The sequence below is a fragment of the Solea solea genome, chromosome 3, assembly GCF_958295425.1.
Source record: "Solea solea chromosome 3, fSolSol10.1, whole genome shotgun sequence".
In the NCBI taxonomy this organism is placed as follows: Eukaryota; Metazoa; Chordata; class Actinopteri; order Pleuronectiformes; family Soleidae; genus Solea; species Solea solea.
This window is the reverse complement of record NC_081136.1, coordinates 7,210,896-7,233,731: the sequence shown is the minus strand read 5'-3', so window position 1 is coordinate 7,233,731 and position 22,836 is coordinate 7,210,896. Positions and strand designations below refer to the sequence as shown.

Sequence of the window (22,836 nt, the reverse complement as noted above, 5' to 3'; positions counted from 1 at the left end):
ATCTAAAGTCATTTTCTCTGTATATTCTGAAGACTATCACTGATCTAAAGGGAATTTCTTGATATATCTGACAATTATCACTAATCTAAAGTCATTTTCTCTGTATATTCTGAAGACTATCACTCATCTAAAGTGAATTTCTTGATTTTCTCTCCATATTCCGACGACTAAACCTCAATTCTAGAGTGTTTAAGGCTCGGACAGTAAATCGAGGAGAATCTTTTCCAGTTTCTCATCTCAACCGTGTGTCAGAACCTCACACAATCACACTTTAAATATGACTTGAAACACAAGACAAACAGTAGGAGTCTCGGTGTCAAAGAGGCAAACCACTGGAAGACGTGGTCAACTGAAAACCTATACTTATCTCAGCGGGGGGTAAATTTCTTTATGAAACAGAGTGGGATCTGCGGTTTGAGAGATCTCATTCACCCAGAAAGCTTAGGAAAACTTCTAGATAACCATTCCAACCACCAATTGAATCATTTTGTTTTCCTGGCTCCGACGATTGGCCTCTAGAGTCCTGCTTATTTGCCGTCAGGTCATCTGATCCGAGACATATTAAGAAACCTGGAATCGTGTTCCTGGACTTTTCAACCCATCTACTACGCTATCACATCATCGGAAAAAGAAAAAGAAAAAAAAGGAGGAAGAGGAAAACGACTTCCCACGTCGCGCAAGACTCCAAACTCCTGTCACCACAGAGGAGGGGAGTGGAAAAGATGGATGATTGGAGGGAGATTAGTGTTTCACGAGAGGCTGGTGAAGGTCCCTGACATGGGACATGGGGAGCAATTATTATCATCCTGTCTCTTGTTCCGTTTCTTAACACCTTCTTTTTCCTCTCTTTAAAAAAAAAAAAAACAACCAAAAACATTTCTCTTCCTCTCCAGCTCCAAAAAAGGAATGAGCTGAAGCCACAGGGGGGGAAAGAGGGGAAAGGAGGGTGGGGGGTAAAAAGGAGTGATGGTACCCGCTTGGTGGACTCCATCAGTGAACGTGTATGATTGTGTCAGCAGTGCCAGACGGAATCATTTGCACCACCATCATGGGGTGAGTACTACACTCGAGTGAGGACGAGGGCAACCACAGCCACATTATCAGTGAGGCAATTTCACAATGTGTGTGTGTGTGTGTGGGTGTTTTGGCCGGTTCTTGCAACATATGAGAGGATTTTGATGGTTAAAACGAGGTTTTACGGACTGGGTTAATGTTTGGTTTAGGTTAAGGGTTTGGTTGTAATGGTTAAGGTTAAGGTAAGGGACTAGGGAATGCATTAGATCAATAAGTGCCTACACTGAGGATGCTGAGTGTGTGTGTGTGTGTGGGGGGGTTATTTAAGTTTTACTTTGCTGTGTTTCAGTGAGTGTGATATAAATAGTCGTGTCTGTTTTTGTCGCACTTGATGACAGTAATTAACCTGTGTGTGTGTGTGTGTGTGTGTGTGTGTGTGTGTGTGTGTGTGTGTGTGTGTGTTTGTGTGTGCGTGCACCGTCAATCATTTCTAGGACTTCACAGGCTTATGACAAGAAACTTTTGGAGTGTCTCTTTAACAGTTAAACGACAGCATTTCTGCTGCTACAGTAAACTATAGTCTATGATACAGTATTTTACTGTAAAAAAAAAAAAAAACACGGTAATTTGTTGTTTAAGTAATATTTTACATGTGTGTGTCTGTGTAGACCTGTTGCTGTAATTGACTACGGAATGGAACAATTTGAGCTTAATTCCCTCCGAGTGAAACTTTCGCACTTAAAGAAAAGTAAAGAAAAGAAAAAGTGTTGCTGGCGTTTTAAAAAGACTTAGGAGAGAGCGGACGCTTCAACGCCGCAAAGGAAGGATTTTATTCCCCCCGGCCAGGTTCCAAGTCGGCCTCGTTTTCCCTCCATTTCTGTCCGAACCGTTTATCTTCCAGTCGCGCAGCCTTATTAAACACACTGTGTCAACCCTCACACTTTAACGACCCCTCCTCCCCCCGGACGATTTTTCATGTGTCGCCGTCGCCGCCCACCGAGGCTAATATAAATAAACACATGCAGTCATTTAGAGATTTTTTAAAAAAAAGAAAAGGAGGAGAAAAGCCGTCGGCGCAGATCCCACAGTCCGTCACCAGTGCCGGCGAGGTTGTGCGACTTGTGGGGCTGATTCTGAACGAGGTCCAGGAACTGGGGTTATGGAGCGCGACAGCTGAAGCCTAACCTTTGACCTACCCCCCCCCGTTTTCTGAGAGTGGACTATCGTGATTGGCCGCTTCAGCCGAGGAGAAGAGAGACTCTGGTCAGTTTGTGTTGAGGGATTATGTGTGCGTTTTGTCGTCCTCCTTTTCTGTTTCTTCCACATTTTCTCTCTTTGCACCAGGGTTTGTTTTTTTCCCTCCTGTGAGCTCAGGATTCTTGACATTTTTCCCCTCTTATCTTCAGGAACAGCTCAGCGTCCTGAGTTGTTGGCCACCTGAGCCTAACGATGAGTTTGTTCTGACTATATAAGGCCTCCGTCTTCTTCGCTGTGTTTTCACCACGTAGGATCAAGAGATGTTTTTACTGCAGAGTTCTTTTTAAGTGATGTGGATGCGATGTAGCACGTAGCGCCGCTTTAGCTCAGAGCTTTGGTGCACGTGCATGTTGGAGGGGTTTACAGGTTTGGGTGGGTAATGAGGCGAAGTGGAAACTGTCTCCACTGTACGCGGGTATTATTAGCATCCCGCGTAAGAACATAAAAAAAGATCGGCTTGGAATTTTGCTTCAATTGAGGTTGAATGAAAGTTCTGTAATTACCAGCTCAGAGTGACAAAACCACACTGGAGCTCTCTGCTTCTGCTTTAATGCCGCACTCCTCTCCATTTCTAATATTAACAGTAAATGTAGGGACTACGTGTGATGTGACAGTGTTACCGTGGCGGAGAATTACCTCCAAACTCTGCAGGAGAGCCGCAGCTTCTTGCAGCTCATCCTTCTTGCACCCGTCAAACCTCTGCTTTGTTTCCAGAGGCAGCAGACGTCCATCTTCTCTGATGAACCCTAAACTACACCGCCGGCCGAGCTTCAAAGCTCAGACAGCGCGGTCTGGCAAAGAATGGTTTACATTGCGCGGATAAATAGTCTGACGCTGACTAGAAACACGGCTGTAAAGGCCTGTTAATGCTCCTCCGTAGAAACCCTCAGCGCTACATCCTATAGATAAAAAAGAAGCGTTGAAGTGATAGAATAGACCATCTTTAAAACCGGATTTTATTACTACTTTGCTAGTCTACTATTTATGCAATAAAAAGGTATAGAAAATCAAAATCTATTTTTCTACCCATCCAGTAAGCTGTAATAGCCTTTTGCCAAATAGTGAGACTGCATCACGCTGTGAAAACTGTTAAAATATATCTGTAATAGTTTGTTAATTGTCTTTTTTAAAGTTTTGTGTAAACTTTTTGTAACGTTTTAGCATCCTACTCTTCCTCGTATCTATCCATCCATCCACTAAGCTGTAATAGCGTCTTGCCAAATAGTGAGACCGCATCACTGTGTGAAATCTGTTGGAATTTGCCTATAACACTTTATTAATTCTGTTTTTATAAAGTTTTTTGTAAACTTTTTGTAAAGCTTAGTGTCGTACTCTTCATCGTAACCATCCATCCACTATGCTGTAATGGCATCTTGCCAAATAGTGAGACCGCATCACTGTGTGAAAACTGTTGAAATTTGTCTATAATACTTTAGTAATTGTCTCTTTTATGAAAGTTTTTGTAAACTTTTTGCATCCTACTCTTCATCGTATCTATCCATAGATCCACTAAGCTGTACTAGCATCTTGCCAAATAGCGAGACTTCGTCATGGTGCGAAAACTGTTAAAATATGTCTATAATATCTTATTAATTCTCTTTTTTTTTGTTAAATTTTAGCATTATACTCTTTCAGTGTCTTTCACTGCCATGTAGTGAGCAAAATATATTTTAAATGTTGAGTTTTTTTTGGTTACAAATAACAAAAAGTGACCTTTACCACATCAGACATTCATCTCTAACAGTACACTGATGTGTTTCTACTGCGACTGAGGCCGCGCTACATTTCTAAGCCGTGACAGGATATAAACACCGCGGACAGTCGTGTGTTTACACAGAGGTATATCTTCTCCTCCTGCAGCCGTATAAAAAAAAAACCTTTTGGATGTAACACTTTGATTAATGGCCCCGTTCTTGGACTAGATTTGGATTAGTCCCGCGGGGCCTTGCATGGAAGTTATTACTTTATAATGGGAACATGTAAGCAAAGGCCATGTGCTTTTCATCACTCCCAGAACGACAACTGCACGATGAGCAGGCAAAGAAAAAGTCGGATCAAAAGTCTCCAAACAGCGGGAGATGATTCTATGTGGACAAGTGTCACATGTTGATGCGTTTGTCCACATTTTCTACCGCCTTTCCCCTTTTGTTTTGGTCTGTCCCGCTGTTCTTTCAGTTACGGCGAGTTTTTAGAGCCGAGTTCACATTGTGTCTGTCCCAAATTTCCAGATCTCCGGGCATGCAAAGCTATTCCAAGCTGTAGCCGGGTTAAAAATAAACCTTCGCAAAAGTGAGATGAGACGTAGAGGAAGAACTGTAATCCAGGGAGCGAGCGGGAATGATGTGAACAGATGTGGAAAAGCTGTTCCATGCTTCGTTTAGCTCGTCTTGTTAGACACTGAATGTGGCAGACTTCATTGGAAACTACTCGGAAAAAGTACCGAGAGTCGCACACGCGTCCAGGGATCGAGTTTTCTTGCTGCCGTTCGGACACTTAAACACCTGCGACGAGTTTTTGTACATGAGCTCCGACGTGACTAACACTGAACAGACCTCACTCTCTGTGGGACATATACGGGGGTTAGAACAGCAGGACTGATTCTGACTAATGTGCAGAATCTCGGGCCTGTTTCCGCTGCAGAGCAGAGGAATCGGACGCCTTTAGACTGATTCGATGAGTCTGTGAACGGGTGACAATAGGCAGGATATACGGAGAATACGGAGAATACGGGAGCAGGGTGAATCATTTGTTATTAAGGCAATGACCGGAGCTGCCCCTGAGTGAGGGAGACAAGGATTTACGGCCTCTCTTATCACTAATAATAAGGGAGCTCCAGAAGTGTGCAAGTTCAAAGGCTATAACACTGGTGTTACATAAACTGCACATGTATGTACACACACACACACACACACACACACACACACACAGGTCATGGTGTGCTCTTATACACAGGTGTGTGGCGTTCGTGCTCGGCAGAGATTCAGCATGTGTTGAATTTTGTCGAATAAACATAGTTTCCTCGACTCTGTGGCCGAAATAAAATGATACATTCACAGACTGGGAGATTGCGGTTGTGTCAAAGTAGCCTCACGGCGAGATACGATCACATTCCAGGAAAGTGTTACAGCAGCGGCGGTCGTAAAAGGAAAAAAAAAGGAAAGGTCATAAATAAATAAATAAATAAATAAATCAATAAATCAATAAATAAACAAACACCAGGAAGTGTATAAAAGCTACACAGAAACCACAACTAGTTTATTACTACATCATATTATTATTAATATTATTATTATACACGACAGCATACATGGTCAAAGTACATCAGGTACACGAGACTAAGAGTTTGTTAACAGTACATTATACTGAAATATTCTCATGTCACATGACCACCAGTACCTGACCTAATGACTATATACTGATGTGACACAAATCTGATCTTTGGAAATCTGTTTTGTTTTTCTATGGTCGTGGCTGATAACTGATGGAGATAAATGAATTTTTCCCTCCATCTGATCAAATATAGCTGTTAAATGATAAGTAATAATACAAATCTACAATGTATGTCTGCACTGCAGTATTTTCAATACAACTTATGCATGAACTATCAAATACAGTCTTGGTGACTTGGCAACATTTATCAAGTTCCTGAGAACAAAAATGATCATGTGTAGTAAAAGGCCGATGGGATCATTAATAAATGTCAAATACCTCCATTCTGCGGTACTGAATACACAGTTGACGTCACAGAATTTAGTTTCCTAAACGGAACTCTCGACAGGACAAGTTTGCATTTGGAGACAAATTAAGTTTCTGCTGAACGCAGACGACTCGGTGTTGCAGTAATTTGAGGTGGTCTATGGAGGTTTTGTTATAATGGGACTCTGCACTCTCTGCCTCAGGGGAGGAGCTGATACTCAAGGTCACAGACCTGAGCTGGGTCTGACATTATCTATTGCACATGCCTATTTACAGTTTGCACAGAAAACACCTTGGAGACTGAGGTGTTTGGTGGAACTCCCTGGAAAATTACTGTATGCCGGGTGTGAAGACTGATAGGTCTGTTAGTCATTGCCAGGGATTGTGTTCCCACTTGAGTTTTCCCCCCTCTGATGAATTAATGGGCGTAAGAACAGGTGGTTCACTCTGTCTCTGCCAGCTCACGAGTGCCAACCACCTCAGCATCAACATCCAGAGCAGACCTCCCTGAGCGCGCGAGCCCTGATGATTATGATGGATGCTCAGGACCGCGTTCTCCCCGGCACGTTACCCAACACCTACTGCTGGCTATTCATCAGCCTGCAGCCACAGTGAAGCTAATCTGGTTAGCGGGGCGGCACGCGGCGCAAACAGAGAGCGCGACCGTAGAGTCGTTTTTCACCTAATAAAATGCCACTAAAGCGCGGCGGAGGCGATTTGTTTGCTCTGTGACGGGTGAACTTTCAACGTCTCACACGGCACTTAAGTCCAGAGGAATCAAATCTTACCCCACTTCCACAGAAATGAAGATCGGGACCAGGTTTTTAACCTGATAAAGGTCAGTGTTTATGCCATAAAAAGAGGCGACAAATACAAGTATACACGCGCGTATATATTTTATTCTTTTTTATATACTTTCACTATACAATTCTACCTTATCCATGCTGCTTCTGTGCAGGTGAGTCGACGCCAAGCACAAAGATATTGGACGTAAGATAAGTAGTTTTCGTTGTGGAGGTTCTGCTTGAGAGCAAGAAGGGGCCTTGTAAAAGAGAATTTAAGTCCAATTTGAAGTCCTAGTTTGAAGAACTTGCTCATTGGTGTCTTTTTGTAATGTGCCGTACCTTCTTTGCTGCTAAATGACCTGCCTCTTTGAGGACAAAGGTGCCTGACTGAAGTTCACTTCCTCTTAAACTGATGCCAAGACATTATCTGCTTGTGCCAGCACTTATTAGCAGATATAATTCATAACTGCCATACGCGGATTAGACTGGGCGCTGTCGGAACTGGATGCAACGCGACAATAGTACGGGCAGCTTGTGGAAAAGGTAATCTGCATTAGTTAATATTTACTGGAGCGATGTGTGATGTAGGGATATCCCTCGATATGAACGTTTGATTAACCTTTATAATATCGACCTTCAACAAGACCGGGACTGTTAAATATGTGGCCTGGGGGCCAAAGTTTGCCCGTCAAATTGTTTGATGTGGCCCCCCCCAGACTTGCTGTATGATATGATCACTGAGTGTTTATTTGCAAGGAACATGTGCGAGAATGAGGGTTGTTACGTTGTTAGTATTTATCCGTATTTAAAGCTGGCATACGTACTCTTCTTTACCTGTGGGTCTGTAGTTTGTGAAAGCACTTTTTTTTTTGTGGTATTGGTGTAGGTTGACATTAGGCGAGGTGGAAGCCAACAGTGCTGTTTATTTGAAAGTCAAAACATGGTTGGACTATGTGGGCGGGAACGCCTGATAAATGAGGATGATCCTGACGTCAGTGTTTTACATGTCACTTTCAAAAGGGGTGGTTGTTTTTATCTGCCCAACCTGTTTGACAACAACAAGCAAGAGAGTAACTGCAGTGCATCTACAGTTCTGCTCAAAAGCTTTTGAAGCTTCACTAAAGCTGCCAGGACAGAGCACAAAAAAACAAAACATGCAGTCGAGTTCACCAACAAATACTGAGAGGTAAGCAAATTCTGATGCCGATCTATAGTTTTATGGATGTTAACTGGTTTATCTTGCGCATAAAGCTACTATAGCAATGAACAGGACTGAATCAGGCATAACATATCTGTTAATACTGATGTGTCATTGTGAAGCATTTAGGATTTTTGGCAGAAATGGAATATCACGTTAACATTTTTAAAAATGTTTTTTCGGAGTTTTAAAACAAGTACTTGAGAGTGTGTTTGTTTTGGATGACTTAAAAGGTCCAGTATGTAAACGTTGGTTCACAAGCAGGGTCAGCTCTGTTGGTCCCGCCATTTTGGCCCACCATGTTTTTACAGTAGCCCACAATGGACAAACTAAACGTGTTTTTTGAGCTACAACATGCAAACCAGGGCGTTGCAAGTGTTTTAAAGACTTATCAGGACATGATACATCCCGCTTGAAAGAAAGACAATCCCAGACAAACTGGGACAAAAGTGTCCAAGGTCCCTTTTGACCCAGGGCAATGTCTTTAGGGTCATTTTCTCAGACTTTACTGTCGTAAGAATGACGTATTAGGGCACATTTGCTGTTGATCTTGGCTAGGACTTGAGATTCAATCTGTCAGACACGGAACGTCTAACAAGAGACAGTTTTGAGAGGCATCATGGGATCTGGAGGATTGGCTGTCGTTAGAGCTCGACTCCATGGGGACTGAAAGCCTGTTCTGCTTTGATAATGATCATTTCCCTTTCACGCTCTCTCTGTGAATTGCTCGTACTAAAAGCAAAAAAAAAAAAAAAAAAAAATGTTGTACATTTTAGGTGTAGAGCACGGGTGACTACCAGAAGTACATAGTGTACACAGTGTCTGCAGAGACGCACATCTGATGACAACCACAAATGCAGAACATTTCCCCACTGGCAGCAGCTAAACAAGAACACAATTAAAAATCAGCGCCATTAAAAGAAGGGAAATGTTCTCATGTGTAGGGAGTTAAAAATCCACCAAAACAGCATTTACACCACCGCGGGACACAAAAACGCTAATGAAAGTCTTAAAAGGTAGGTCAGAAGCTTCATAAGAGCGGATGAGGCAGGTTTGCGGTCGGACTGCCCCTGAGGTGCTTTAGCAGAAAATAGGTTCTCCATTAAATGGCCCACAACAAAAACAAAGTGACACGAGTGAAGTAAGGTTTTAAAGCCTAAGGCGTCAATGTAGAACCCGTCGCCTTGATTGTTTTTGCAGACCAGACTCGACTCCACTGGCGTTTGGTCAGTAGCTGAGAGGAAGAGTGAGTGGCAATGATGTGTTATGTCATTTAATTCCCACTTCAACACCCTTCAGTCTGTGGGAAACTTCCTAGAAGGAAACGGTTTCTGGGAAACCCGAGGAGTCCTGTTAAAACAAGAATCACCCAGGTTGCTATTTTTCCACTAAAGCGTACAATAATAGAGAGTAACTCGATCCCAGAAATGTTCCTGATGCACTTGACTCAGAGGATTAACTAAACGCTTCAGATTTAGATGATTGGGATCGCGGTTTATCCGGTGCTGTCTGGAGCAGTTCCTCTGTTGGAACCACTGGTAGACACCAACGTTTGGGGCTCTAAAGGTCCAATGAGTAACTTTTTAGGAGGGTTTATTGGCAGATATTAAATAATCTACATGTCATGTTTCCACTGAGTGGAACAGTTCACTTCGGTACAGTACATATTTTGCCTTTCCATTAGGAATAGCACCAAAATAACCAGCCCCAACTATTCCATTTTCCAGTGCCCTTCTCTTGGGGTACCAGGGTAACGATATGCGATATGGTACGTGTGGAGCTACCCACGACAGTCAGCTGATTGGACGACAGAAAAGCGCCACTATCTTGCAACCGGTGTTTCTTCAACGCCCGCGGTCTATTCTCATACAAAGCTTGTTGTCTTGTTGAGACAAACAGCCACAAACCAAAGCAAGATCTTGCTTTGCAGAGGCCACGCTCCTACAGTCACCTGAATCTAAAATCCACTTAAATCACAACTATCTTTTAATCCAGAATGAGATTTCTACAGCTTAATTCTAACTCGCGATCATTAAAGCATTGTTGTGACTAATTCAAACTTGAGGCTTATTGTATATGGAATTGAGATGAATTACAAATATCTTGAATTTGAGTAGTTACAATTAACTAGCTAAGTGGAGCTGGAAAAGCAATTTTGTTGCATGTTCGACAGAATCTTGACTTCTTCATTTGCAGACTTGCCTATAAACAGGTGTGTGTTTGTGTGTTGGACAGGATGTTTCCTTTTCAGTGTTTGTGGACTGTGCGAGTGTTTATCCCTGCATGTTTTGACTTTTTTGGGGAAAGCTAATTGGGAGCGACTTCCTAAACCTCCAGGCGATAGTCTGTGTTGCCTCCATAGATGTTTGGAATACATTATGGTGACTTTATGTCTTTCAGACTCTCTTCTACTGCACCGAGTATACCATATGCTATGAACTTTATAACTGTATCATTGTCAAACGAGCTCCAATAGCATAGCAGTAATTAGATCTCATGTCACTCTGCAACATTCCCGTTTTATGTCTTTCTTGATTTGTGTGTGCTTCCCGTATCTACTGCTCACAGTGTGGCTCCATAATCACAGCATTTCTCTCGTGACAGTGTCTCTGTTTTTCACCACGACTGTAATAATTGACCAGGGAGCGTGTGGATGAGCAGTTTGTACTGATCATGGCCTGTGTGGACACAAGTGCATCATGGGACACGGGGGGGGGCGAGCGCATTACGCATGTGTGTGTACGTTAGTAACCAAACAACATCTGAGCACAACCCTGGGGCATCACACAACAAACACACACACACACAAATGCGCGCGTGCCCGCACACCTGCACTAACGCCGTTAATGAGTGTGTTTCCACTCAACATTGATTTCTCCCGCTTCCCCCCTACAGTGTTTCCACACAGGGTGATTTTCCACATACGTGCACACGCACGCACGCGCCTGAAACTGACGGGTAGGTGGAAAAGAGAAAGTACTGGACAATTATATTTCCAATTATGTGGAACTTTGAGAAATAGAAGTATGAAACCTCCACATACAGTCAGTGATGCTGCTAACTGACCTTGTATTGGTTAGGAGATTTCAATCTCAATGTGAGTTCCCACTAAAATAAAAGGAAGAATAATCCGCAGTATTCAAGGTGTTCCTGTTTAATTGGACGTTAGTCGGAAATTTATCCCCAAGATAGCTTATGTCAGCTGCACACACACACACCTGGCCTGATTCATTCTGATGTGGGAGACCAACAGCTTTCATAGGTTTTTCTATGGTGACTCAGGTTTGGCCTCGGACTGTGGTGAGAATTCAGATGAATCAGCAATTTCTTTTAGGTCCGTCACGTTCGCTGTGACAAATCTTTCCACCACTTTCACAATACTTTTACTTTGGTGTGCACCTGGAACCCTGGCAAACAGATGCAACCATGGGGGATTTTGTCTGAAACATTCAGGCATGGAGACAGAGTGCAGGACACTCACCCACAATTGGGAAGTACCAAAAAAGTCAAATGTCTGGATGAAAGATTTAGTACCACCAGGTCTTGTAGTGGCTGTTGAACGCACTTATTAAAGGCTTTTGTTTGATTTTAGACAAATGTCATGTAGCGTGTGCACATATTTCAAAAAGGACTGTAGGCGCTTTGTGGTACATCTGCCGTAAATCTTTGGCCTAATTACATTAGTTGCCAGAGTCAATCTTCCCTTTGTTTCCCCCTGCACTTCTCCGGTATCCTCAGAAAACAAACCATCGCTGAATTACACGCATCTTTAAAGCAAACTAGGGCAGGAATTGGTGCGACAGCTCCACAGAATCATTACTCGATAACAGTCAAAGTTCAGAATGAGGTCACTGGAAGACAATACCAAACTCAAAGGTAAATCTTTACACATCACCATGAAAACTGATGCCTTCCAGATGACAGTATCTACTGTAAGGCTGTTTTTTTTGAGTTACAATTGCTATGATCGCCGTGGAAATGGCCATAAATCTGAGCCGTAATTGAGATCAGGACAAATGTATCTTTCATGTGAGCTAGATGACTGGGGAATTGAACGCATTCCCAGGAATGAAGCGAAAAGCCAAAGTCCTCTGGGAGACAAGCGATAGGAAGGGAGGGTATTAAAGTGAAGTATTATTAGTGGTCCAAACCCTGGAATCTAAAAAGGAATGCATCAGTTGATGCTTTTCATCAACTCATATTTCAATAGGTCAAGCTAGGTCGGGATTGAAAGCAGAAAAGAGCTAGGTCGGGATTTTCTAAAGTGCAGTTCTAAGATGTACTCACACAATATCTGTGAAAACATGCCTGGCATAGTATAAATACATACTCAGAATAGGTGTGGCCCTGTATCATGCAGTTAGACAGACCTTTCCAAGCTGACATGTTCCCATATGGACCCTCACCAAGGTCCAAAGAGAAAATCAGTGATTTCACATCATGGCAACACGGGAGGTTTTTGATCCTCTGCTGCCACCATTAGCCATTGAGTCACGTTGAATGCCACCATTCAAGGTGATGGTAACTTTCTTTCGAGCTGTAGCACTGAATTTATCCTCCGCGCCTCTTAAAGCTGCGTGTGACTTTCCACAAGACATACTGGCAATGAACCGTTTCTCAAACAATGTTCCTAAACCCAGACTTTATAACATGGTTCAGCTTTTCTCTTTACTGCCCAAGTTGATCGCATGACCGAGGCTTACGCTCGCAACAGAATATGTCCATCATTTAGGATAAGACTGATAATTAAGCAGCGGTGTCGGCTCCAATAGCTGACACTATTCAGTTTTAGTGTACCAAAAAATCCCCAGGGGGAGTTGTATTGTTGTAGCTTTATCTCCTCTAACAGCGTCTACCACTGTGACATGTCAATCTACCAACAGGAGCAGAGGCGATACAGCTGAAATGGCGAATCTCTCCTCATCAAAACAACTTTGACTCGGGGCTCATTTGCATAAAGCTCATCAGGAAACTAAGTGGCCATGCAAATGGGTGATAATGTTTCAGCTGAGTGTCTGTTATCATGCGCCATTTATCCTCTGTAGGGGTGGAGAGGCAATCAATTCCAGCATCACTCCAAAAAAAAAAAAAAAAACTTGACTGAGAAGTGAAAAGTTCACAGCTTATAAATTTGCTGTTCACGGTGTCTGGCTGAGCTGAGCCGGACCCGTGGGTGTTGAAACAGGGAAAGTAGGCATTTGCAAAGAGCCCCAAGTTAAGAGGGAGGGCATTCAGAAGCATTATGAAGTTCTGCAAAAGTTTCATTCTTGCAGATCTTTTGATTTATATTACAAACTCTATTGAATACAGACTAATCAGGCCACAGATTAGTCCTCCTGGACCTTCAGCCATGGACAAACTAGTGACGAACAAAGCAGTCGTTTTACGGTGTGCTGAATCATTAGAATCAGTTCATTAAAAAGATGAGTTCAGTACTTCCTGCGTGACCGGAGCACAGATTCCATCGAACACAGTCACTGAGCTGAAATACGAGCGAGTTGTGGCGATTAATGCATGTTTTCAGGATTTTTAAGTCTTTTTCACTGATCTACAGTTTGGCATTGTTTGGTTTGATTCCTGTGTCAGACATTGGCGCAGCTCGCTTGGAACCTCGCCAGAGCAGGTACCAGAAAAGCAACAGTGGAAAAGCAAAAAAAAACCCAAGTAGACTTGAGATCCGTATAGTGGAAAAGTGCCAATAATTTCAAAATGAGACAGTGGCAGTTACATTGAATAAAAGTAGTTACAGCAAAGGTTTAGTTGGTAGCATATAAAAATATCAATGCTAACAACGGCTTGTCAAGTAAACGCTAACATTAGCAGAAGCATTAGAAGAATTGTTAAAAACAGTAGTTTATGAGTTTTTAATGTTGGAAAATAGATTTTTTTTTTTTTAGATTGAATCCAATGCGTCACTCACCTTGCAGATTTTGTGGTAGTCCCGTCTTCTTGGCTTATCCCAGCATGCACCTGGCGAAAGGTGTGGTTGGAAAAATCAGGTCAATCAATCTTATCCATGATTAGAAGCAAACATCACTGCCAGCACCAGTCGTACTTCCTTCAAACCAATTTCTCTCTCTCTCTCTCTCTCTCCGTCGACAGTAACACAGATTAACATTCCCACCACATTTCCACCGTGGGTGCAAAAAAAGCAGATGGAACAATTTTCTAAATTGGAGCAGCCTTTGAAAATAAGGGTTTGCTCTGTTTTCTTTCTAATTTGGATTTCCAACTGTTTTTGCTTTGTGTTTTTCAAACGACTAAATTGCCAACGCCAGTTCACAGCAGGACAACGTGGGACTTGCACAGATAATGTGAAGAAACAAGTTTACTTTATCTCGCCAAGGAAATTGCACTTTAGTGAGATGTTTGGAACATCAGCTCTGACCTCTGAGTCAGGCTGTAAATGTTTTCTGTTGCCATGACAGTCGCTGTCCTTCAAGTCAGAAGACAAACGGTTAAGGCTTAAAGGACAAATTATACAACGGTTTTTTTTCAACCGCACTGTCACTCTGCTGTGATTTCCCGAAGAACAATGCCACTCATTCTGTACAGGAGGAGCTCTGTCGCTCTCCCTCGTGTGAGATTTATTCCTGTTGTCCCTTCTCTGTGCTGACACTGTGCAGACACGCGTCTGTGTTTCCTCAGACATCCGCGGGGATGAAGGGAAACCATTAAACATAGCTCTGCTCACAAACAGTTCTGTTTTCTGGATCCGAGGTGATGCTGAGAGGACGGCTTTTTTAAAAAGTTGACTTGTCAAAGCTGGAATTGAAAAAAAAAGAAAAAAAAGTGCACTTGCGGTTTTGTGGATTGTTTTGGTTTCAGCGGTGGAGGAGGGGAGCGTGTTTAAAGATTTGTGAGCTTCTCCCTTTGACAACACTGATATCCAATCACTGTGAGCTGTGGTTTCATGTGTGAGCTGTGTCTGGTTCAGGTATGGCCGATGGCTCGCTCAGGCTTTTATTTCCTTCCTTCGTGCTTCAGACTTGTTTACTGAGCGGCTCCAGACGGAGAGAGGCCTGAGGGCATAGTCCAGTAAACCTCTATTTTAGACTCTGTGTGTGTGTGTCCCTGATTCATGTCTGTTTGCTTTTCATACAGTACCTTGGGCACATTATTGTGTTGCATAATGCCTGGATGTGTGTGGTATGTGTCTGTGTGTACATATTTCATGCAATATTTACTTTTATTTGAACTTGTGCAACAACCGTACAGTAAATTCTTCACTGAAGAAAAATCCAGCTGTTAGTGGAGATTTTGCCTAGTGTTATTGTGGCTTTTTTTTTTTCTCCCCCCCCCCAGCCCTGATGTTTTGGTGGCTGTAAACAAAACACAACAAAACACACACTGCTTATGAATGGATGAAAACACTCACATTAAAAAAGGAGGACATAGAAGCCTGTGACTTCAGGAGCAGACATGTCAGATGATGAGGTGGATGATTCTGGTGCTAATTCTTTCAGTCACAAACCTGAAAAGAATCGACAAAAGATGAATATATTTATATAATATGGGTTAGCAAAGGTTATGAACACATCAAAAAATGTCATGTCATCACAATAAAACGTTGAGAGACACGACAAACAGTCAGTGGCCCTAAATAAATGCATATATAATATATACAAAATTGCACTGAACCCCACTATCTCACATCATAAACGCTGGAACACGGGTTAATATTTTCATATGGATGGGTTCTCATCATGTAGACGTATAGTGTGGCCAGAGTGGCTGCCCAGACAAAGAACACAGGCTCAGATTACAACTCACACAGAAGCTGCGTGACCTCATTCTCTGCCCATTACTCCACCGTCTTTACACAGAAAACAGTTGCTTCCTGCTCAATTCTATATGAAAAAAAAAAAAAAAACAAGGCTAGAAGCACATTCTGATCAATTTATCTTGTACAGTATTTAACGCACAGTTTATCATCTCAGGAACATGAATTTGGCACGTTTATCAGGCACTAGAGGGAAAACAACGGCCAGCAAAATAACCTGAATCAATGTTTTCTGTGAGGATCATGGTCGGATATTGAGGGAATGCAGAGTGTTGGATAGTCTTGACCCAGAAGTGTTAAAAATCACCCTCTGTGGATAATGAATATGTGACCAAATACTTTCCTAGACCAAACAAACCAAAGCCAGCGTAGAGTAGAAGAGAACTTTCTATCCCCTGACCCTCAAAATTACAATGTTAACCCAAAGAATTAACCTGCTGTAACTGATTCTGCCGATAATCAACACTGATCTCAAAAGGTCAAAGAAAATCACAATTTCTATATTTTTAAACAATTCTAACAAAAATACAGATTTTTTTTTTCCACCCTCGTTGCTTTTTTGTTGTATTTAATTAATGAAAATCCTCTTGCGACACCTCAGGAGGTCCTGACCCTTAGTTTAGTAACCACTGGTCTAGACATATCGGTTTTTAAAAGTAGTTTATAGACCAGGACCTTGGTGAGTTTAAGTGTCTGACCTCAGGTACTTGAAACAGGGAAACTGGAAGGTTAATGACACGTCGCCGACAGTACAGTGGAGTGTTTACTGTTGGTCACAAGTGGTCAGGGATATAATTTGTGTGTCAAAGTCACAAAATCCTCCATAAAGACGTCAGCAGCGTCTGGTTTGAGGTGACTGGGGAAACTTAAAGGGTGCAACAATCGATTATTTTCATAATCCATTCATCTGTCTGACTATTTTCTCGATTAATAACAAAATGTCGAAAAATGTTGACCGTTGTTTCCCAAACCTGGAAATGATGTATTGTCCACAAACCAAAATGATTCAGTTTGAAGGATTTCTTTGTTCTATGGAGCAAAGAAAATATTCACATTTAAGAAGCTGAAAAACCTGTAAAAATTGTTTTAATTCTTTATAAAAATTTAAAAAATTGTTTAGTTAAAAAATTGTTAATTGTTTCAGCCCTAATGTCAACAATAGTCGATGGCTTCTTTTACACATTTTTGATCTCAGGAACTTGACAAAGACAAAAATCTTATAAAAATCTCATATAACGTTATACATTTTGTTTATATAAAAGGTTTGTTGAATTGTTTGAATTACAATTTTGTGTCAATAATATAATCAAAAGTAATTGATTTATCTTAAATTACACCCAACCAAATAATTTATGCCCTTAGTAATGAGGTAAAAAATGTTGTTTACAGTGACTTAATTTACATTATACTGTTTTCTGACTGATACATTATTTCCTTTACATGTTTATGCGTTACAGATCATAGTCTGATTACGAGTTATTCTGGTTAAAGTAATCAGATGACGGCGTTTAGACGGCAGACGATTGTCTCCATCGTGTTAAAATTGAAATATTTCTGTCCATGTAAACAAAGTCAAAGAAAACACAACTGATGGGCAAACATCACCACAGACGTCTGAACAAATAAAGCCCTTTTCTTAAACCGTAGGTTTTCCAGCAGTAGCCAAAACGCAGACTTACAAAAAGACGGAAGCGTAGGAGTTGCGAAGGACATTGAAAAGGCTTACACGTTGTCCAGGTGGTGAGCAGACGGAGAGAAAGTCCAAAATACTCATGAAGAACATGAAGCAGATGCACAGCAAGGTCAAACTCAGACACACAGACCAAGCAGACTGACAAAAAAAGTGATAATTGGACACAGGTGAGGCACGGTGAGGTGGGGCAGCCAATCAAGGGCAGGAAGTAGAACATGTGTGGTAAGAAATATCAAAATAAAACAGGAAATGAGGGAGAAACATGAGTAATGTTGATTTTAGGTAGGGCAACTAACAATGAATCGCTTCATTGTTTGGTTGTATGTTAAAAAACTGACATTTTTCAATTTGTCATAGAGGAGCAAGGAGGAGAAACAATGCCAACATATGTTGTTCAACAAGCTGAAAAGTAAGCTCTTAAAGAAAGACGTTGTGTTTGTGTAAGACGTTATTGACTAATAATAAGCTTGTGAGTGAGACATTTGAAACACTTTTGAACAGACGCCGTCTTCTGCTTTTCTGTGCAGAATCTAGTTCTCTGCAATCATCACCACTTTCACAGATTTTCTCTGACAATAGTATTGACTAGACTCTTTTTTCTTTTTAAATCTTTAGTGGTTGGTGGAGCTGTGCAGTTACAGCAGGATAACATTGAGTGGCTGCGACAAGTTGTGACCAGCTCGGCCCTAAAACACATTAAAAAGGGCTTTAGGAGCCTGAGGGACTTTACTGTGTGTGTGAGTGTGTGTGTGTATATGAGTGCTTCTTTCTATGGTTGTGCAGATAATTTTTGTCTCAAAGCAATCGCTTGTCTGACAAACTTCAGTGGCTTTTTGATGCTTTGAAGACTTAGTTTTAGGGTTAGAATATAAGGATTAAAGTTAGGGTTAGGTGAAGATTAGGCGAGATTTCATGCTTAATGGATCATTCTAATTCTTGATACTCTCCTTGATAATCTGATAATCGACAGTATAGATTATTGGAATCTTTATTTTAGAAAGCCAAAGCCTTGTTGTTTTGTTTGAACTGAAAGCATCGATTAATGTCAGTCAGTCTGTTAATTTACCACTTTGATTCGAGACTGAAATAAACTAGTGGCTGACATTTATGTTCCCGTGAGGAATCGCTTCCTATCGACCGCGGTGATCCCTTTGCTTTTCTTTTAGCGCCACCAGCAGGTCAAATTTCTCACATATCCAGTGAATAAACATCTGCTGTTATGGGGGTTCACCCAAACTTTGATCCACAAGGATAACTAAGTTGATTTCCATTCAAAAGTAATTTGTAGGACATTTTGTCCTACTGAGACTTTTGTTTTTTGATATGTGGACAAATAGATTGTACGTTGTCTCTGATTGGTTCTCTGTGCCGTTGGGAGGGAGGGAGGGATGGAAGTCTTGGAGGGGGTTGGGGTGCTACTGCCGAGTGGGTTACCCTTGGGACAACCGGCCACCATCTGCTGGTAAGGTAACACCGCCGGTGGGGGCCCGAGCGTCCAGCTGGGAGGACACTGGAGACCGACAGAGCGAGTGCAGACACAGATGCTGAAAGCCATTAGACTCCATCAATAAAAGCCCCGAGTTCCTCCAGCGATGTGATTCACAGAAAATTGAAAAGTTAATTATTGCTTTGGGTTTATTGGGAATTGTTTATTTGGAATTAGCAGCTTAATCACAGAGGCTAAGGTCAAGCGAGGCGAGTGAGCGGACGACATGAGTCGGATGTCGGAAGAAACAGTCATTCCTCTAAATCTGAACCAATCTGGATATCTTGAAAAGTTTCCCAAATATGCACTTTATAATATTTGCCTTGCTTTGGTCTGTTATTGTAGACTATTACTGGACTGTGAGAAGCAATCTGCGTCTTACTTGGGAAGTCATCACAACAAATGTCAAGGCTAAAAGGTCCGCTTACAAGTCACTATTGTATAAACCAAATATCTAAAAATACAAAAGAATCAAAAGCCACCATTACTGTTTATTCCCCGGAGGTGACTAATGTCCGTTCTTGCATACAGGACAAGAAAGTTAAATAAACACAAATGAGCGTATCATACTTTGGACGGGTTGATAAGAGTTTTGCTGGATTTCATTCTTTTGACTATTAGTCAGTAAAATAAGTCAGATTTTAGCCTTTGGTGTTTTTAAGCTGTGGCTTTGTAATTGATTAATGTTACAGTAATTGTAGTAGGTTTTTTTAGCAATAGTAGGGGTAGTTTTTTGTGTACTTTGTGTAATTTTTTAAGTAGTTTTTTGGAACTATTGTTCTTGGCTACATTACAAATAGCACGACCATTTTAGGGCCTAATTCCCAAAATCTGCATGTTTTTGGATTGTGGGAGGAAACCGGAGAACCTGTGCAGAAAGACCCTTGTCCCAACCGGGTCAGGAACCCAGGTCTTCTTGATCTAAAGACAAGAGTGCTACAATAACATGTTTCTAAATCAAGCAAATACTTCCTTTACTGGTGTGGATAGTGTAGAAAAGACAAATGGTTGACTGAATCCAGCCTTTTTTTCTTCTTGAACATTTTTGATGGAAAATTAGGCACTGAAATGACACATTATACCTTAAATGTTTTAAATTCCATGTCGATTTTTAGACCATGTAATAGTACTTTAACTTGAGCAGAAATGAATTGAACCTTGCTGTTGTTGGTATCCTCTCAGCTCCAGTTGTCATTTTTGTTAAAATGATATATATATATTCTTCTCTACCACAAACTTACTTGAGTTCTGCTACCTGCCATCAATTCAGTGGATTCCCACAAGCTAGTGTTGAGGTTTTAGGTTGTAATTACGGGATTTTGTCAGCTTGCGTTTCCCGTCTGTGGTCAGATTCCGGTCTGAAACTTGACAATATCTATCATTTTCAGGATTGGGTCTAAGGCCACGTTTTTGATGGCCTGCCTGTTCTCAGTTTGATACAAGGAGAAATCTCAAGTACCTCACTGTTTAAAGATAATTCTAGAAATGTTCAACTATTCTTTTTTATTATTTCCTGGAGCGTTCCCAGAAGGTCCTGACATAACCGTCATTTGTGGTTACATAAACAGTGTCACGCAGCTATCAGAAAGTGAAACACATCCATAAAACATTATGGAAGTAGAATTACTCATCTACTATGGATCATTCCATAAACTACAACAATAAATCTACCCTAAGAGGAATGTGGGAATGTTAGGGAACGTTACTTTCTAACCTCATGGGAACATCCTTCTAACCTTCCCAGAACTTTTCCCTCGAGACTGTTCCATGGTACTTTTATAGAGGCCGTATATAGTCAGTTCAGACAGATACATGATGACCTGTCAACTCCTAAAGACGTCTAACTTGCTTGAATGCCACATCTACTCTGACTGAAGTGTTGACGAATGTGTGTAATGTATCGCTCCTTGGTAGAAGAAGATCTCTGTCAATTTCACACATGAAAACACCGCTGTACGATGTATCCAGTGACTCTCCAGGAGCTTTGTTGTTTTGAGTGGTTGCCCCTGATGAGGTTTGTTTGGACTGGTGTGAACGCAGTCTGGGACATTTCCAAGAGAACCCACCGGCGAGAACTCCATCCACACATTTGACAGGAAGTTTAGCAGTTAGGTCTACAGCCTCCGTGTTCTCAACCACAGCCCCAGTGAGGAGATGGGGAGGACCTGGACTTAATAACATCGTTTTGTTTAAGAAGCTATTCTTATAAAATAAATACATGTTCAGAGTTAGGGTTTGTTGTAAAGGTCAGGGTTGAGCGACTTCTAGAAGCGCATGTTTGAGATTTTGCTGACACTGTTCCTGCTTCAGCATCTCGCTTTGGAAACTTTCAAACTACAGCATTCCTAGACTTAGTGCAAGAAGCAAATATTAATATTATGTTATCTCTACCCAACTGGTATCATGAACCTGATTTGTTCGATGTGTAAAGAGTGGCTACTTCCTGTCAAAACAATAATATAATGTTGTGTTTTAGAAGCTATTCTTGTAAAAATAAATATATTCATTTTAAGGGTTAGGGTTTGTTGTGCCACCACTTCATTTTTTGCGTCATAAATATGTTTTTTTATTATAGTTTATATTTATTACAATTTCAATTGGGAATAGTTATTTATATTAATTAATTATCAAGTTCTTTGTGCTTTTGGAGTCTAGTGTTGCGTTAAACCACTTTATGTGTAATAAAGAATGAATTGGAATATCTATCTATTTATCTACACCGTGTGTGTGTGTGTGTGTGTGTGTACACTGTTGCGTGTATTTGTGGCGTCCTTTATCGTGACAGGGTGAGAGAGGGGGCAACTCTCTCACTCTCTCTCCCTCTCAGTCGCTTCGCCAAAGAGGAAGCGCACAAACAGTCACAGCTTTATGATCCGCGTGCACTGACCGAGCGACCAGCCTGTATAGCTCCTCTCTCTCTCTCTTTCGATCACTCTCTCTTCCTCTGACCTGCTCTCTCTCTCTCTCTCTCCCTCTCGCGCGCGCTCATTATTCGGTACCGCGTTCCATCCGCGCGCACAGCCTCTTCATGTAGACGGTAAGCAGCGCCTCTGTCGTCGGCTTCCTCTGCGCCATGGAGGAGGAGGAGGACTGCTGCTGCTCCCCGGAACGCGAGAGGATGGAAGCGTGGCTGGACGACCACTTGGAGTTCACTCACTCCTACTTTATCAGGAAAGCGTCAAGGTAACCGCGGTGCACAGTCAACCCGTATTAATCACTGTGTTTACACTTGTGTGTGTGAGTGTGTGTGTAGCCTGCACAGGCAGAATGTGAGTGTGTAGTTTTTCTCTGTGCAAATAAAAACAAAAGTCCGTTTGCTTTTGAGTGCGCGCGGCTGTGATTGTGTGATCGCCTCTTGTTAGTTTTGGACTGTTTGTGCTGCAGGTATCACTTTACCCTCTCTCTCTGTTAAAGCAAAGGGAGTGAGCGCACTGGTCTCATCCAACACAGGGAGCATCCTGCGGTGGGGGGGGCGGGAGGGCAGGAGGTGGGGGTCAGGTGTTCCGTCCATCTGTATGTTTTGATTTACGCATAAAAAAAGTGGGAAGAAATGGTGATATTTTGGGGGTGAAAAAAAGGGGGTAAGAGTTGACCTGGCTTTCGATTCACGCTTATATAAACTGTATGAGATTAAAATGAATATTTATGCAGTATTGCATAAAAATAAATACATAAATAACTGGAACAGTTGGCGCATCAGTGGGTGTGTTTCCATGAGTCCATAAAAGTCGATTTGTCCACACAAAAGCTGAATGGAAACAGTCTTATTGCAATATTGTATTAAAGATTTTACACTTGAGGAAGAGACAGAAGTGTTGGTTGATTAAGCATTTGGCTTTAGAACGTTCGGGAGAGGGAAGGAGACAAGGAGGTACGACAAGGAAACTACCACAACAGCAAATTGAAACTGTAAAAAAAAAAAAA

The 22,836-nt window shown here is 41.7% G+C and overlaps 1 protein-coding gene and 1 long non-coding RNA gene across 7 annotated transcripts in view; one reads left to right on the top strand and one right to left on the bottom strand.

Moving 5' to 3' along the window:
• LOC131456142 (uncharacterized) overlaps positions 1–22,836 on the bottom strand; it is a 67,647-nt gene that overhangs the window by 6,816 nt on the left and 37,995 nt on the right. For both annotated transcript variants that reach the window (XR_009239876.1, XR_009239877.1), the window contains exons 3-4: positions 15,329–15,424; positions 13,871–13,920 (exon numbers count right to left, since the gene is read on the bottom strand). This is a non-coding gene — a long non-coding RNA (uncharacterized LOC131456142). The remainder of the gene's footprint in view (positions 1–13,870; positions 13,921–15,328; positions 15,425–22,836) is intronic.
• The window catches only part of pde5ab (phosphodiesterase 5A, cGMP-specific, b), a 73,327-nt gene continuing 51,460 nt past the window's right edge, over positions 970–22,836 (top strand). For 2 of the 5 annotated variants that reach the window (XM_058624184.1, XM_058624183.1), the window contains exon 1: positions 21,747–22,095. In XM_058624184.1, the coding sequence (XP_058480167.1) occupies positions 21,986–22,095 (110 nt within the window). In that variant the 5' untranslated portion in view covers positions 21,747–21,985. Of the gene's footprint in view, positions 1,054–2,119; positions 2,278–7,829; positions 7,939–21,746; positions 22,096–22,836 lie in introns of those variants that run through there. The other 3 variants (XM_058624185.1, XM_058624187.1, XM_058624186.1) reach the window with 3 other exon arrangements.